This window comes from Mirounga leonina, unplaced genomic scaffold (assembly GCF_011800145.1).
Source record: "Mirounga leonina isolate KUSES-001 unplaced genomic scaffold, KU_Mleo_1.0 Mir_151, whole genome shotgun sequence".
Lineage (NCBI taxonomy): Eukaryota > Metazoa > Chordata > Mammalia > Carnivora > Phocidae > Mirounga > Mirounga leonina.
Genome location: NW_023270377.1, coordinates 60,133,469 through 60,149,774, shown reverse-complemented (window position 1 = coordinate 60,149,774; position 16,306 = coordinate 60,133,469). Strand labels below are relative to the sequence as shown.

Sequence of the window (16,306 nt, the reverse complement as noted above, 5' to 3'; positions counted from 1 at the left end):
ACATTTTACTTCCATATATACTGTAAGCCCTATGATATGTTGTTATTATTTTTATTTTTAATGGTCAATCTTTTAAAAAGTTTTTTTTAATTGGAAAATATCTTTTTTTGGAATACATTTCTGGTGTTCTCTGTAGCTTTGTGTAGATCCAAATTTTCACCTGATATTATTTCCTTTTACCTGAAAAACTTGCTATAGCATTTTTTTATAATGCAGTTCTGCCAGCAGTGAATACTCTCAGCTTTTGTCTATCTGAAAAAGTCCTAATTTTATCTTCATTTTTAAAGGATGCGTGAGCTAGAGATTTGTAGGTTGCCAGGTATTTTTCGGTACAGATGGTCCCTGACTTACATAGTTCAACTTAGAATTTTTTGACTTTACAGTTATGTGAAAATGATACGCATTCAGTAGAAACTGAATTTTGAATTTTTATTTCTTCCTTGGCTAGCGATGTGTGGTATGATTGCTCTCTCATGATGCTGGGCAGCTGTAACTCCCTGCCAGCCATGCCATCATGAGGATAAACAAGTGATACACTTACAACCATTATGTTTTTCACTTTTAGTACAGTATTCAATAAATTACATGAGATATTCAGTACTTTATTATAAAATAGATGATTTTGCCCTGATATAAGGGTTCTGAGCATGTTTAAGGTAGGCTAGGCTAAGCTATGATGTTTTGTAGGTTAGGTGTATTAAATGCATATTTCAACTTATGATGTGTTTATTGGGATATAACCCCATCGTAAGTTGAGGAAGATCTGTACTTTGAAAGGTTGCTTCATTGTCAAATAGTTTGCATAGTTTCAGACAAGATGTCTGTTGCTGTTACTATTTTTGACCACCTGTATATGTCTTTTTCTGACTTTAAAGTTTTTTTCTTTTGTATTTTTATTTTTGGCAATTTGATTATGATATACCTTGATGTGGTATTCTTCATGTTGCTTCTGTTCATTGAGGTTCTTGGATCTATGAGTTTATAGTTTACACCAGATTTGGAAAGTGTTCAGCTTTTAAGTCTTCAAATAATTTTTTTTGACCTCTGCTCTCCCTCTCTTCTTCTGGGCTACAAGTTACATGTATGTTAGACCACCCAATGTTGATCCAAAGGTCACTGATGTTCCTTTTTTGTTTGTTTTCTCTATGTATTTCATTTTAAAAATTTCTGTTGTTCTGTCTTCAAGTTCTGATCTTTTCTTTGTAATTATAATCTGCTGTTAATCCCATCCTCCCGCCCTTCCTCTCTCCATCTTTTTCTCTCTCCATATGTGTGTATATATATAAAATTTCATATATTTTGTCATCTGTACAGATTTTATTTAAATATTTTTATATCTATTCTCTCCTCATGTTCATATTTTACTTTTGAGCATATGACATATTTATAATAGCTATTTTAACATGCTTGTCTGCTGTGCTATCATTTTTGTAATTCTGGGTCAGTTTCTATTGATTAAGTTTTCTCCAGTGTATGGGTCATATTTTTCTGCATCTTTGCATGCCTGGTAATTTTTTACTGAATCCTAGACATTATAAATTTTATGTTCTTTGATACAAGTTTTGTTGTTTTTCTTTAAATATTTTTGGATTTTCATCTGGGGTATAGTTGAGTTTCTTGGAAGGAGGTTTCTCTTTTGGAGTCTTGCTTTTTAAGCTTTGTTGGGAGGGTCCAGAGCAGCCTTTACATTGTAGGGAGACTACTAAGGCAATGCCCTAATGAGGACTCTTCCCAGTACTCTGTGTATTAAGAGGACCTTCCACTCTGGCTGGAGAAAACATGAGCTCTGTTTAGACCCTGTGTGAGATCCAGTGATTGTTCTACCTGATCATTCCAACAATTCTTTCTCTAGCCTCAGTTAGTTTCTGCATACTCATGCAGATGAGTTCCAGCCAAAGACTCAAAAAGACACCTCTGCAGATTGCTGGAGCTCTCTTGAAAATATAACATTGGCCTCTCTGAACTTCAGACTGTCTTATTTCAACTCAGATCACTGGTCTCTGGATGCTCCCTCTCTGTGCTGGTACCTGGAGACAGCCCACAGCTGTAAACTGAGGCAATCATAGGACCCACCTGTTTCCCTTCTCTCAGATCATTCTCCTATGACACCTGCTGTGAATTACTGAAAACTTGTTTCATATATTTTATACACTTTTCTGGTTGTTTTATGAAGGAGAGTAGATCTGGTCTCTGTTAACTTCATCATGGCTAGAAGCCTCAATTAGAGTTTTAGCATAAAGAAAATACTAATGTGCTTGCCTTTTTATATAATTTGACCCAAATGCTAGCCATGGAATCATATAAAGAAATCAGACACATTTCACTGTATTTTCCTCCTAGAATAAAGCATATATAGTTTTGAAACTATCTTAATATTATAAGTTGCTTTTACCAAGGGAGAAAAAAATTGATGCCAAATATTGGAAAGATTTTACTTAACCACATTTCCTTTGACTAAACATCTAAATTATTCATGAATCATAGAGCATTCAAAGACCCTATTTGCCATAACCAAACTCTTTGGAGTTTGTTCCTTTTATTTCTTTTCTATTTGTTTTTTGACATTTAATTATAAAAGTAATCCATGACTTCATTTTCAGATAAATATTCAGACAATATGAGATTGCTTATTTTCATATCTTAGCTATACCTGTGCTTAAGCTCTTCTGTTTTCAGAATGCATCCCTTTTTAATTTCTCAACTTATAATTTTTTAATTTTTTTAAGATTTATTTATTTGAGGGGCCCCTGGGTGGCTTAGTTGTTAAGTGCCTGCCTTCGGCTCAGGTCATGATCCCAGGGTTCTGGGATCGAGCCCCACATCGGGCTCCCTGCTTGGTGGGAAGCCTGCTTCTGCCTCTCCCACCCCACCCCCCGCTTGTGTTCCCTCCCCCACTGTCTCGCTCTGTCAAATAAATAAATAAAATCTTAAAAAAAAAAAAAAGATTTATTTATTTGAGGGGGGTGCTGAGGCAGAGAGAGAGAATCTCAAGCAGGCTCCCTGCTGATCTTCGAGCCTGGTGCAGGGCTTGATTTCATGACCCATAAGTTCATGACCTGAATTGAAATCAAGAGATGGACCCTTAACTGACTCAGCCACGCAGGTGCCCCTCAACTTTTTATTTTGAAAATTTTCAAACCTATAGAAAACTTGAAAGATTAGACACAAACCAAGAAACAAACTCTTAACTGTAGAGAATAAACTGATGATTACCAGAGGGGAGGTGGGTGGGAGTATGGGTGAAAGAGGGGATGGGGATTAAGGAGTGCACTTGTGATGAGCAGTAGGTGATGTATGGAATTGTTGAATCGCTATATTATGCACCTGAAACTAATATAACACTGTATATTATCTGTAATGGAATTTAAAAAAAAATAAAGGTAGTTAACAACTAAAATCAAAACATGAATTTTCATGGAATCCTGACTGAAAAAAAATCCAGCTATAAAAGCATTTTAAAGACAAATTGGGAAGTCTCAATTTAAATGTAATATTTTATTACAGATTAATTAACATTTTTAACATTATTAACATAATAATATTAATAACATTAATTATTAACATTTAACATTAACGTAATAATATTAATTATTAACAGAAAATTCTGTTAATTTTCTTAGATGTGTTAAGGATATGATGTTACATTGAAGGATAAACTTATTCTTAGGAGACCCATGCTTGAATATTTCCGGGTGAAGTTTAACAATGTCTGCAACTTACTTTCAAATGTTTGTGTGAAAAATATATATGTAGGCTATATCTACATCTTATCTATCAAAAGAGAGAAATAAAGCAAATGTAGCACAATGTTAAGAAGCGTTGAATCTAGGTAAAATGTATACATGTATTCATTGTTAGAATCTTGCAATTCTTTTTTTATCATGATAAGTATACTCTTTAATCCAGAATATTCCATTGTATATATATACCACATCTTCTTTATCCATTTATCTATCAGTGAACACTTGGGCTACATCCATAATTTGGCTATTGTAAATAATGCTGCGGGCGCCTGGGTGGCTCAGTTGGTTAAGCGACTGCCTTCGGCTCAGGTCATGATCCTGGAGTCCCGGGATCGAGTCCCGCATCGGGCTCCCTGCTCGGCAGGGAGTCTGCTTCTCCCTCTGACCCTCCTCCCTCTCATGCTCTCTGTCTCTCATTCTCTCTCTCTCAAATAAATAAATAAAATCTTAAAAAAAAAATAATAATGCTGCAATAAACATAAGGGTGCATGTATCCCTTTGAATTAGTGTTTTTGTATTGGGGAGGGGGCAAATACCCAGTAGTGCAATTACTGGATCATAAGGTAGTTCTGTTTTTAACTTTTTGAGGAACCTCCATACTGTTTTCCAGTGGCGGCACCAGTTTGCATTCTCACCAACAGTGCAAGAGGGTTCCTTTTTCTCCATATACTTGCTGTTTCTTGTGTTTTTTATTTTATCATTCCAACACGTATGAAGTGATATTTGTAGTTTTGATTTACAATTTGCATCATCAGGGGATGATGAGTGATATTGAGCATTTTTTCATGTGTCTCTTGGTCATCTGAATGTCTTCTTGGGAGAAATGTGTGTTCATGTCCTGCCCATTTTTAATTGGATTATTTGGGGTTTGGGTGTTGAGTTGTATAAGTTCTTTATTACATTTTGGATACTAACCCTTTATCAGATTTGTCATTTGCAAATATCTTCTTCCGTTCAGTAGGTTACCTTTTAGTTTTGTTGATTGCTTCCTTTGCTGTGCAGAAACTTTGTATTTTGTTGTAGTCCCAGTAGTTTATTTTTGCTTTTGTTTCCCTTTCCTCAGGAGGCATATCTAGAAAAATGTTGCTATGGCTGATGTCAGAGACATTATTGCCTGTGTTCTCTTCTAGGATTTTTATGGTTTCAGGCCTCATATTTAGGTCTTTAATCCATTTTGAGTTTATTTTTGTGTGTGGTGTAAGAAAGTGGTCCAGTTTCATTCTTTTACATTTATCTGACCAGTTTTCCCAGTGCCATTTGTTGAAGAGATTGTCTTTTTCCCATTGGGTAGTCTTTCCTGCTTTGTTGAAGGTTAATTGACCATATAATTGTGGGTTTAGTTCCTGGTTTTCTATTCTGTTCTGTTAGTCTATGTGTCTGTTTTCGTGCCAGTACCATACTGTTTTGATTACCATAGCTTTGGAATATAATTTGAAGTCTGGAATTGTGATACCTCTAGCTTTGCTTTTCTTTTTCAAGACTGCTTTGGTTATTCGGGGTTTCCACAGGTGGTTGTGTATTTCTGATGAGGGGCAGGGGAGGGAAATGGAGCCTGCCAGCACCTTTGTTCCTGGAGAAGTTCCTCAGCAAACTCTGAGCTTGGTAACTAACTCTCCCTCCCATAAGCCCCAGACACCTTTCAAACTGCTGTTTCCAAGCCTATCTCTGCAGGCTCTTTGCTGTGCTGTCTCTTTAATGGTAGGGGTTCAGCTTCCTATTGCCCTCTGGGCTCTCCCAGAGCCAAGCCTACTGATTTTTAAAGTTTCAGGCTTTAAGTACTGATGGTTGTAAGCACTCACCGATTTCAGCCCCTCTGATTTTCAAAGTCAAATGCTATAGGGATTCCTCTTCCCCTTGCAAGCTCCCCCATGTGATAGTCTTGTTTCTCACCCCTCTTCATGCCCATGGCTTCCTCCCTCCAGTGTTCAGATCCATGGAGTTTGAGTTCCCACCGAGTCCTTGCCTTTCCTATTTTCTTCGATGTGGCCTCTTCTCTACATCCAGTTGTGGAGTTTGTTTGGCCAGTCTTTGGGTCATTATCTCTGTTGTTTGCAGGGATGAGTGTTATCTAGTTGTATTCGTGGGATGAAGTGAGTGTAAGGACTTCCTACTCTGCCATCTTCTCTAAAGTCCCAACTCTTTATTTTGAATGTCACAAATAATTTAAAACCAATTTGTTGAAGCCTCTCTTCTCATTTAACTTTAGCTTGATTTTGAAGTTTTAAGCAATTCTCATGAAAGTCTTTAGCCAAATATCCACTGCATGAATTTCTTAATTTCACTGCATTTTGAACTGTTAAAAGGAAATATGTATATTTTTGTTAACACACACACACAAATAGGTCAATGCAAAGGACACTTATTGATTCCCTGTTCCTTGTCATTTTCTGAGGCTAGTATTATTAATGTGATGCTTTGTTAAATAGACTAGATCTTAGTTGATATTGAGAAATTCTTGTTAATTTTGTTAGGTGTACTAGCCATAGTGTCATTGGGTTTTTAATCTAAAGTGAAATGAGATGATATCTGTAAAAAGCTTTAAAATAATCTAGGCAAAATAATAATAATAAGTAATCTAGGCAGTGGAGAAAAGAGTGTGTGGTGATATTAATAAAATCAGATTGGCAAAATATTAATTTTTGAAGGTGAGAATTGGGGCTATGTACTTCTTACTATTTTTTCTACGTCTGTGTATATTTAAATTTTCCATAAAGATTTCAAAACAAACAATAGCTGTATATTATACTGGTCACATTCTCTGACTCTGATCAATTAAACTACACATTGAAAACAAAAATGACTACAATAACAAATTAAAACTACTTAAAACTAAAAGATACTCTTCTAGATGACATTTGACTTAAAAATCAAAATCAAAACTAAACAAACTATTTAGAAAATAGTTATAACCACAACACCAAATATTGAAACTTTCAAAAAGAGCTCAAAGTTTCAAATGCTTTGATGATGATGATGATGATTAAAGGAGGAATGACAACAAATGAACTAAATATTAATGCTAGAGCCCAGAAAAAGAACAAAATAAACATAATGTAAATAAGAAAAAGAAATAAAATTCAAAGTAAAAACCAAATTAATATATCTGTTTAAGAGCAGGATATTTGAAAAAAGAATGACATAGATAAACCATAAGATAGCATAATTAAAATGGAAGGAAACCACAAATAGGAGTAAAAATGGACAGATCTTAACCTTAGACAAAAAGAGGTTTTAAAAATCTCTTATAGGGCGCCTGGGTGGCTCAGTCGTTAAGCGTCTGCCTTTGGCTCAGGTCATGATCCCAGGGTCCTGGGATCGAGTCCCACATCGGGCTCCCTGCTCGGCAGGAAGCCTGCTTCTCGCTCTCCCACTCCCCCTGCTTGTGTTCCTGCTCTCTCTCTCTCTCTCTCTGTCAAATAAATAAAATCTTTCAAAAAAAATTAAAAAAAAAAATCTCTTATAAGAGAATTCTATTTAATGAGTTTAATGTAGCATTTATTAATATGGCAATAAGTGGGGATTCTGGTGAAAGTAATGGCTTATAGAAAAATCTTCAGAAGAATTCTGTTTACTTTAGAAAAATTAAATAATCTAATACTCATGGAAGAAACCGAGAAAACTGGTAGAGAACTTCTTAAAATGGTACCTGGGTATGTATCACATGTCTGGAAACGTGTGGGAAGTGTCTTTTCTAATACTCCATGCCCCTGTCTCTTGCCCAGTAAGCCTAGTGTACCTGCCTGGGTTCAGAATATATCTCACACAAGCAACAACAATCATCCAGGTGTAGGGTTATTTTTTAATGGAAGCAGTCTAAATAAGTTAGAATAGGAGATTCGTAAACTGTAGCCTAAGTAAAAAATACAAGAATATTTAATTTTATGGGGAGAAAGAGATCATGATATGTGGTTTATTTTTAAAAAGTTACTGAGTAATCCTAGTTTTTGGAAATATGTGTTCATTGATGGAAAAACACTAAAACAATACACATGAAGATGCTAAAAATAAACATCTCTGGATGGTAGAAATATAAATGCTTTTTAATTGGGGACAGAATGTGTTTATTTAGCTTTTAAATTTCCTACATACAAAAATATGTACTACTTTGTAACAACAAAAATAGAATAAAATAGTAAAACAAAAACTGGATGGTATAAGAGCTGGAAAATATTAAATATACATCATTGTAAATCTACATTTTTTTAAACTTAATATTGTCATGTAATCATGGATGAAGCTTACAAATAAAAGTGTCTGAACCAAAGGGATATTAAGGTGATTAATGTCTTTACTATCTCCGCCAGTTGAATCAACCTATTTATTCTCAAGTTGTTAAGTGGTAGGTACGTAGTCTGGCTGCAGCAACATGGAAGTGTCCTACTTGTTCTCTGTTGCCTTGCCATGGGAAGTCCTTAAATCATAGATCGATTGATTATAGACTCACTCCTGGAAAAACATGTAAATGTTAAAAGCCAAATAGTTCGACATTAATGGAATATTTTTTAGGGAGTTTATAATTGACATTTAAATTCTCTCTGGGGAAATTACTTATCTGAAGAATTTCTTAATATTTTCCAGTTCCTGAGAGCAGAAATGGGCCAAGACTACCATTTGGCAAAAAAATTATGTCAGATGAGTAAGTACAAAATACTTTTCTGTTTTCTAATTTTTTCTTTGTTTCTAAATGCATTCCATAGTATGTAAGATGGTCTGATGATTATAGCCTAGTGAATTCCCTGATACTATCTCAGTTATCAGTTATTTTCTTATTAATAAGTTAAGTTGATTGGTATAAAGACTAATTTAGACTTCTAGAATAACTTTGAGTGGGATAAACTAACAAAAACTAATCACCACTGGAAAATAAGTCAAAATCTTTACCTTATAGATAATGGGTTAGTAACTTTATGCCTTTAGTTTCAAAGAAGTGTGAGGGAGTGCAGCAAACCTTACTTAACATGCATTTATTTCACAACATTTGAGTGCCTACATGTGCCAGGCACTGGTTTAGGCACTGGAAATACAGCAGTCAATAAGACAGATAATCCCACGTTTATATCTAGTATCCAGCAGATAACAAATTCATATATAATTAGCGTGTCATAAATGATAGGTGCTGTGGAGAAAAATAAAGTAGGGAAGAAGGAAGAGAAAGTACTAGAAAGAGGCAAAGCAGTTTTGAATAGGATGGTCCAGGAAGGCAGGGTTCATAGCAAATGTGCCAAGATGTGAGTGTGCCTGAGGAGGAACAGCAAGGAGGACAATGTAACCAGAGTAGAATATGCAAGGGGAAGTGTGACAGGGGTTGAGGTCAGAGAGGTTATGGTTTGGGGGTTCTGTAGATTGCATAGTACCTTTTCACAATTTAAGGACTTTGGCTTTTTCTCTGAGCAAGGTGGGAAATCATTGGATGCTTTTGAGTAGAGGAATGATCTGATCTACCATATTTTTCTTTTTCTTTGATTTTTAGTGATTTGGCTGATGTATCTTATACTCAGCTCTTGTTTTTCCATTTCTTTTTATTTCTATCCTTCATTTTGGAATTTTTCTATTCACCTACCTGTTTTTGAGTTAACCTATCCTATCTTCTGCTGTGTTCAATCTGCTGTTTAAACTATCTAGTGACAGTCGGTTAAGCGTCTGCCTTTGGCTCAGGTCATGAACCCAGGGCCCTGGAATCGAGCCCCGGGTTGGGCTCCTTGCTCAGCGGAGAGCCTGCTTCTCCCTCTGCTGTTCCCCCTGCTTGTGTTCCCTCTTCCCCCACCGCCCCATCCAATAAATAAATAAAAATCTAATATATATATTACATTATATATATATACATCATATATATATATAATACATTAGTCATAATTATTTTGAAAGAGAAAATGGCAACTCTACAATTAAACTTTATTGATAATAGGACTCAAAATATTAGCTAGTGTTAGACCTAAGTCTTACAGTGCAAGTCCTTCAGTGAAAATATAGTATAGGGCTCGTGAGGACCTACTCTCACTTGCCTCACACAGACTCTCCACTGTGGATACAGTACTTCTTAAATCGTTGGCTGATTTTTAAAAGGGGTTTCTTGAATGCTTTTACACTACTTATTTATTATCCAAAATAATTTGCCTTGTGCAATCCTTTCAAGCATTTTGACCTTTAGAGCCATCAAATAAATATTTGGGTTAAAACTATTTGGGGGTGGTACACAAACATACAATTTCTGATCAGAAAGAATCCTTCCAGAGCACCGTGTCCAGTTGTCTTATTTTTGTAAATAAGGAAGCAGAGAGAGGATAAGCCGCTTGTTTAGCACTCTTCGCGGGGCTAGCGGCACAGCCAGAACCCGAATTCAAGCTGCCGCCTCCCACAGCACCTTTCCTCTTTGCGGACTGCTGTGGAAGGGAGTGAGTCCGCAGCTTTCCCTCTCAGTTCTCAGAGTCTCTTTGGAGCCTAGTGATGGGAAAATGTATATATTATATTTCCATATCCATCGGTCATTTTAGAAAGCCTCTGGCTGAAGCTTACAAAATATATGCCCTGACATCACCACATCTGTCATTCAGTTTTGGCTGTTAGCCCTGCAGTATGCTACATAAACAGTAGGTGCTCAATAAAATGCTTATTGATCTGACTCAAACCAGTGAACACACATTAAGTGCCAGGTCAGTGGGGATGAAAAAGTTCAAGCTGATCTATCCTAATGGGGTTATGTCCCTGTAAAACATTTCCCTCCCTCCCTCCCTCTCTCTCTCCCTCCCTCCCTTCCTTCCTTCCTTCCTTCCAACAACAACAACTACATATCAAGCACCAGCTCTGTACCAGACATTATGCTGGGAGCTGGAGAGAAAGCAGGAATCCTAGCACACATGCTCTAAACCATTTTGGGTTTGACATTAACTATGGTTTGGTTTGGTTTTTACCCCTACTGGCTCATCCAGAAATACTAGTCACTCTTCTCTGTCAGTGTCAAATAGCAGTGCCTCAAACTCAGGATTAGACTATAGGAAAGGACGTGTGGAGAGCCCTAAGACAGGCTCTATGATCCAGGGAGCCAGTTGGGAAAGAACGCTGCTCCCAGGAGGAAGGGGAATGACTGGAAACTTGGGCAAAGAGGCTCAGAGATGGGAGTGCAGGCTGGGTGCATGCAAAATAGGATTGGTTATCCCTGAGGCAGATTCCAGCCAACCGTATGAAATTAGGGAGACCCAGGATTAGCAATGTCAAACAAGTTCAAGAAAGAACAGAGAGTTGGAGGTGCTCTGTCTCAGGGAGGAGAAAGTACTAGTTTGATGCTAATAGGAAACACTTGGCTGAGGACTGCCCAAAGTTCCTCTCTGTATTCAAAACAACAGACAAAATGAATTTTTTTCATCTAGGATGGACCCCAAAATATTTTACATGTAAGTGCTCACAGTATACTGTTTTGTCTTTTTTTTTCTATCTTCTAGCTCTTCTACAGAACACTTACCCTTTTCTCTCTATATGTATTTGTATATTTATGTATGTAAACAGATTATTTACATGTTTATATATTTATATATATATATATATGTATTGACCACCTACTAATAATGGGAGCATTCTTGAATACCTTGTTTAATTCTTAAAACAATTCTATGAGGCAGATATTAGGAACCCCACTTTACAGATGAGGAAACTGAGTCTTAGCAAGGAATACTAATTCACCAAAGTCACACAACTACTAAGAGGTAGAGTTAGGATTAGATCCTAGGTCTGGCTTGAAAGCCTCTGATATCCTACTATATTTCCATTTCCTCATTTGATTCATAAACTTATATTTCTGGTCAAGGAGGCAGGGACTTGGAAAGGGGGTACTTTTATGGGTCAGTCAGGCTTAAAATGGCTCCTGTGGTCAACTAATATATTTTCTTTGTATCGAAGGCTATTAGTTTATATAAAATAATGCATCCTTGTCCCTTCTAAAATGTTTTGTAAACTCATTTTCTGAATAAAGCTGCTGGTTGCTAGTATGTTTCCTTGCTGTCCAATCACAGTCAAGTCATTTATATCTCCATTGGGCTTCAGGGCTTCCCGCCTGGCAGTCCACGTGCCTATGGTTTTTCTCTTTGTCCTGACTTAAAAAAAAAATTTGTATTGGGTTCCCCCAAGAAATTTTATTTGTCAGTGTAGGCTTGAATTTTATCTGTCTTCCACACACAATTTCTATATGCGCCCAGTATTTCCTCAGCTGTTTTCCTGCTATGTTGTGCAGAACTGATATCTCAGCTGTATGCCATTTCTTGCCAGGCATTGGAAGCATCCTGGAAAAGTGGTTTTTATATTAGACAAAGTCAAGAGTTCCAGGTACTTTTCTTAGTTCAGCTCATAATTGACTATGACATTTTGTGCCAATCTTTCTGTTTATTGGTCTCTTTACCTGTAAGAAGGGAACCTGCAGCTCACTCTCCTCAGAGCACAGCAGTGCTGCTCACAGGCAGCCCAACATTTTACACCAAAGAAACATTTAGGCCTGGAAGACCTACTTCATCAATTATAATTTTAAGTGTTTAAAAATAATGGTCGCAAAACCAAAATGTTTCTCATCACTTTGGTCTAACAAAATACAGATGGATATATCTTCAGAAAGGATAGTTACAATAAAGTTTCCTTCCTTCCTTCCTTTTTTTTTTTTTTTAAGATTTTATTTGTTTATTTGTCAGAAAGCGCACAAGCAGAGGGAGTGGCAGGCGGAGGGAGAAGCAGGCTCCCCTCTGAGCAAGGAGCCCGATGTGGGAACCGATCCCAGGACTCTGGGATCATGACCTGAGCTGAAGGCAGACGCTTAACCGACTGAGCCACCCAGGCATCCCATCTTTCTTTTTTTGGGTAAAATAAATCACTTTTTCCTATTAACCTACAGTATAATTTTATCTAGGCATAAAAGGACTGCTTTCTACTATTCACTTATCCCATTTTTTAATGTTTTGAGGGCTCCAGCTCTGTGTCAGGCACTCTCCTAGGCATGCAACAGTGAAAAAGACCAATGTTCTGTCTACCCTAGACTAGCCTCCAGTATGAGGGACTGAGAGCCCTACAGGCAGCAGAATCCCCTGGCTCCTGCCCCAGCTCTTTAGCCAGAAGGAAACATCCACTGAATGTTTGGGAAGGAGCCAAGTCTTTCTCTAGGTCCAAAACCATTTCCGGAAAACTCACCTTGCACCAAGGACTGGATTAAGTGCTTTATCTACATGATCTCATTGATTCATCAGAACAGCCTAATGTGGCCAATAGTTTTATTATAGATAAGGAAACTGAGATGCAGAGATATTAAATATTTTCCCCAAGGAGACCCAACTAGATAGTGGCAGAACCAGGATTCACATCTGAGTCTTTCTTCAGGGCCCATACTGGGATCTGCTTATGGGCTCAGGTTGGGAACAACTCCCAGACCCTAACTGAGTGTGCTAGAGACTTTTCTTACCCTTTTACAAACCCTACTAGCCTGTGAAAGAGTAAGGAGAATTTTGTATTCATCACCTAGAATACATATTTCTGGGCTAAGTTTCAAAGCAGGTACATACCTTTCCCTCACTTTGAAAATTGACATTTGCCAGTGGTTTTTGTTAAACCATAAGCGTAGCAGATTCTATACTCCAGTCCCATGGAATAATCCTAATTCCAACATGAAATTTTCTAAACTGTATTTAAGATTTCTTACTGAGTGTTACATCAAAAAGTATTCCATGGGAATAATAAGTTGGGGAAACCACATTCTCCACTCTATAAGATTCATAATAGTTGTGAGCATATTAGTGGTTCTGTAAAATCCTGCAGTTGCTCCTATTGTAAACTTTCCCTGATTAACCTCATTTGACCTAGTTTCCCAAATATGTATTAACATCTTAAGAACCTAGTATCTCAAGGGGCGAGTTAGAGAAACTGCTCTAAGAAGAGGCTTGGAGAAAGATTTAGACTGCTAATGATAAGCATATTTGAGTCCCACTTAAAATGAATTAAAAGATACTTTTATTAGAAACCTTAAAAGGTGTCTAAATACCTATAGGATCCTTAAAAGCAGCTTCCGAGCAGGTGCACAGTCATGCTAACCCAGATCGATAGTAAATTGTTATGTAGGTAGATTAGGAAAGAAAGACACTGGTTTGGTGTGTCAGGAGGAAAGCCATATGGGATGATGTCCTATAAGCCCCGGAGCCTAGTTGAACCATCCACAACTATTTGTCTTACTCTTAGTCAGGTGAACGGCACACTTGATGTTTCAGTGCCCCCTGGGGGCCATCAAGATATTACATGGGAGTCACAACATTAAACGGATAAAGCAGAATTATGAATACTCCTCAAGGTGCACAGTCTTCTCATTAGCGAAGCCTCCACATTTTGCAGGATATGTCCTTTGTTTGGTTTTAGTCAAAAAACACTTTGGCTACAAGGCCTGTGGGGAAAGCCTCATAGTGATGGAGATTGCATTCTTTAGACAGGATGTAGAAAATATAATGAGAATTATTTCTCTTACAGTGCACCTATGATAAGTAGAGCATTTTCTCTATTTGCACTTGGGTATTCCTGTGGAATAATTGTTGGTATTTATTGCTTTGTGCATTTTCACTTACTCTGACAACTCCAGTCTTATTCTGAGGAACCTGTTTGCTGAAACACTTTGTTAGTAACAAACCTTCTGTTGTCTATTTTCAGTCCTAATCTATGAACCAGAAAATCCTGAGGCCAAGGAGTTTTTCTTACTTCTTGAAGAAATGTTGCTGATGGGTAAATTTAAAAATTGAAATTCCTTCTTTCTCATAGAACTATGAGCAGTCACTATTTAAAAACCCATTATCCCAGGAGATTGGTGAAGTACACCCTTAGGAAGTGGTTAAGAAAAGGCTAACTGGTTGTCTTTGGATGGTTTAATGAAACCAGCTTGGTCTTTATGGGTGGTCAAGGTGACTCCCTTTTCTCCGTGGGGTTGTGGAACTGCCCAAGTGAAGCAGGTTCCTGGACACCAGGCATCGGGCACTGACAGAGTCTTCACAGGGCACAGAACATGCTCATTGCCACACATGTTAGAGGAGCTATCCCACAATTCCAAGGAAAACCAGTACCCTCTAAATTACGCTGCATCTCACTCCTATTTAACTAAGAATTATGGTAACAATAGTAAAATATATATATATATTTTTTTATAGACCTATGTTTTAAATTTACTCTAAGTCCATAAACATCTTTATACCAGTAAGAATATAGTCTTCTTTGTACTACTACTTTGAATCCTACATACAGTCAGCAAAGTTTGGCTCAGTTCTCATGTTCCAAAGGTGGGTATTTCTTAGTGGAGGGGGAAGCAAGGAGAGTTACGATTTTTCAAAGAGTAGAAATATCAAGAACATTTTAAGCAATTCTCTTCCTTTCCATGGCAGAGAAACCCCAAAATCTTGAGGAAGATGATGAAGATAGTGAAGAAGATAGTAGTGGTGAGAGTGAAGGAGAAAGCAGTGAGGAGCTAAGTGAAGAAAGCTCTGATGAATGTGAAGACGGGTGATGAAAGTTGCTGCTATGCTTCAATCTTCATGTATTTTCATTACTGTATACCATGGAAATATAAAGAACAATGCTGCATTTTAATCTGATTGTTCTTTATTTGTCACACAGTTCTTATAGTTTATCCATATTGGTTTGAGCTCCTTCTTAATATTTAGGTCTTACCTCTATGTGAGTTACTCAGAGAGGAAATTAATAATGGAAAATACTTACATAGCACCAACTGTGTGCCAGGTACTGTTCTGCACATATTAGTTTATTTAATCCAACAAACCATGAGGTTCAGCTTAAAACAACACAAATTTATTATCTTACAGTTCTGGAGGTCAGAAGACCAAAATGAGTGTCACTCAGCCAAAATCAGGGTGTCAGCCTGCACTCTTTCTGGAGGCTCTAGGAGAAAATCTCTTTCCTTGCTTTTTCCAACTTCTAGAGCTTATGCACAGTCCTTGGCTCATGGCCCCTTCCTGCATCTTCAAAACCAGCAACATCTGGCTGAGACGTTCTCATGTTGCCATCTCTCTAATCCTCTCTCCCCTGTGTTGTGATGTTTGTTAAATTAACATTTGTTAAGGAGACCCCTGGTGTGTCAGATGGCAAGTGATGCTTCCACAAAGACCACAAGGGAAAGTAAAATAGAGAAGTTTATTACAGTTCCTGGGGAAGGTACATGGCATGCATCAGAGGGGCCACATAGGGAGGTCAAGGCGCAGACAGAAAGTGGAAAGCAGGACCTGGGGCATGCCTTTATTAGGGCCATGAGTGGGTGCTTTTGGGGTTCCCAGGCTAAGGCTGGATTGGCCAGTTCAAACCAAAAAGTTCAGGGTTTTGGTAAGCTCAGTGGGGGTCTTATCTAAGGGGTGCACAGGGGAAGCAGTTGGGAGGCAGAAGAGATTGTTTATCACCAGGGGCATTGGGGAAGTCATATCAGTTTACACTTGTGATTCTGTAGGCTATTATCTATGGGTGGTTATCTCATGAGCTTGAGAGGCTAGTGTGTTTAGGCACACAAAATGGATGCCAAGGCAGCAATAATATGGAATAGTTTAGCTAAACTCTCA

At 37.5% G+C, this 16,306-nt stretch overlaps 1 protein-coding gene across 1 annotated transcript in view; it reads left to right on the top strand.

The window, feature by feature from the left end:
- Nucleotides 1–15,315, top strand: part of ERICH2 (glutamate rich 2) — a 37,040-nt gene extending 21,725 nt beyond the window's left edge. The window contains exons 9-11 of the mRNA XM_035008357.1: nucleotides 8,322–8,379; nucleotides 14,403–14,474; nucleotides 15,125–15,315. Coding sequence (XP_034864248.1) covers nucleotides 8,322–8,379; nucleotides 14,403–14,474; nucleotides 15,125–15,246 — 252 coding nt within the window. The 3' untranslated portion in view covers nucleotides 15,247–15,315. The remainder of the gene's footprint in view (nucleotides 1–8,321; nucleotides 8,380–14,402; nucleotides 14,475–15,124) is intronic.
- The last annotated feature ends 991 nt before the right edge of the window (nucleotides 15,316–16,306 follow it).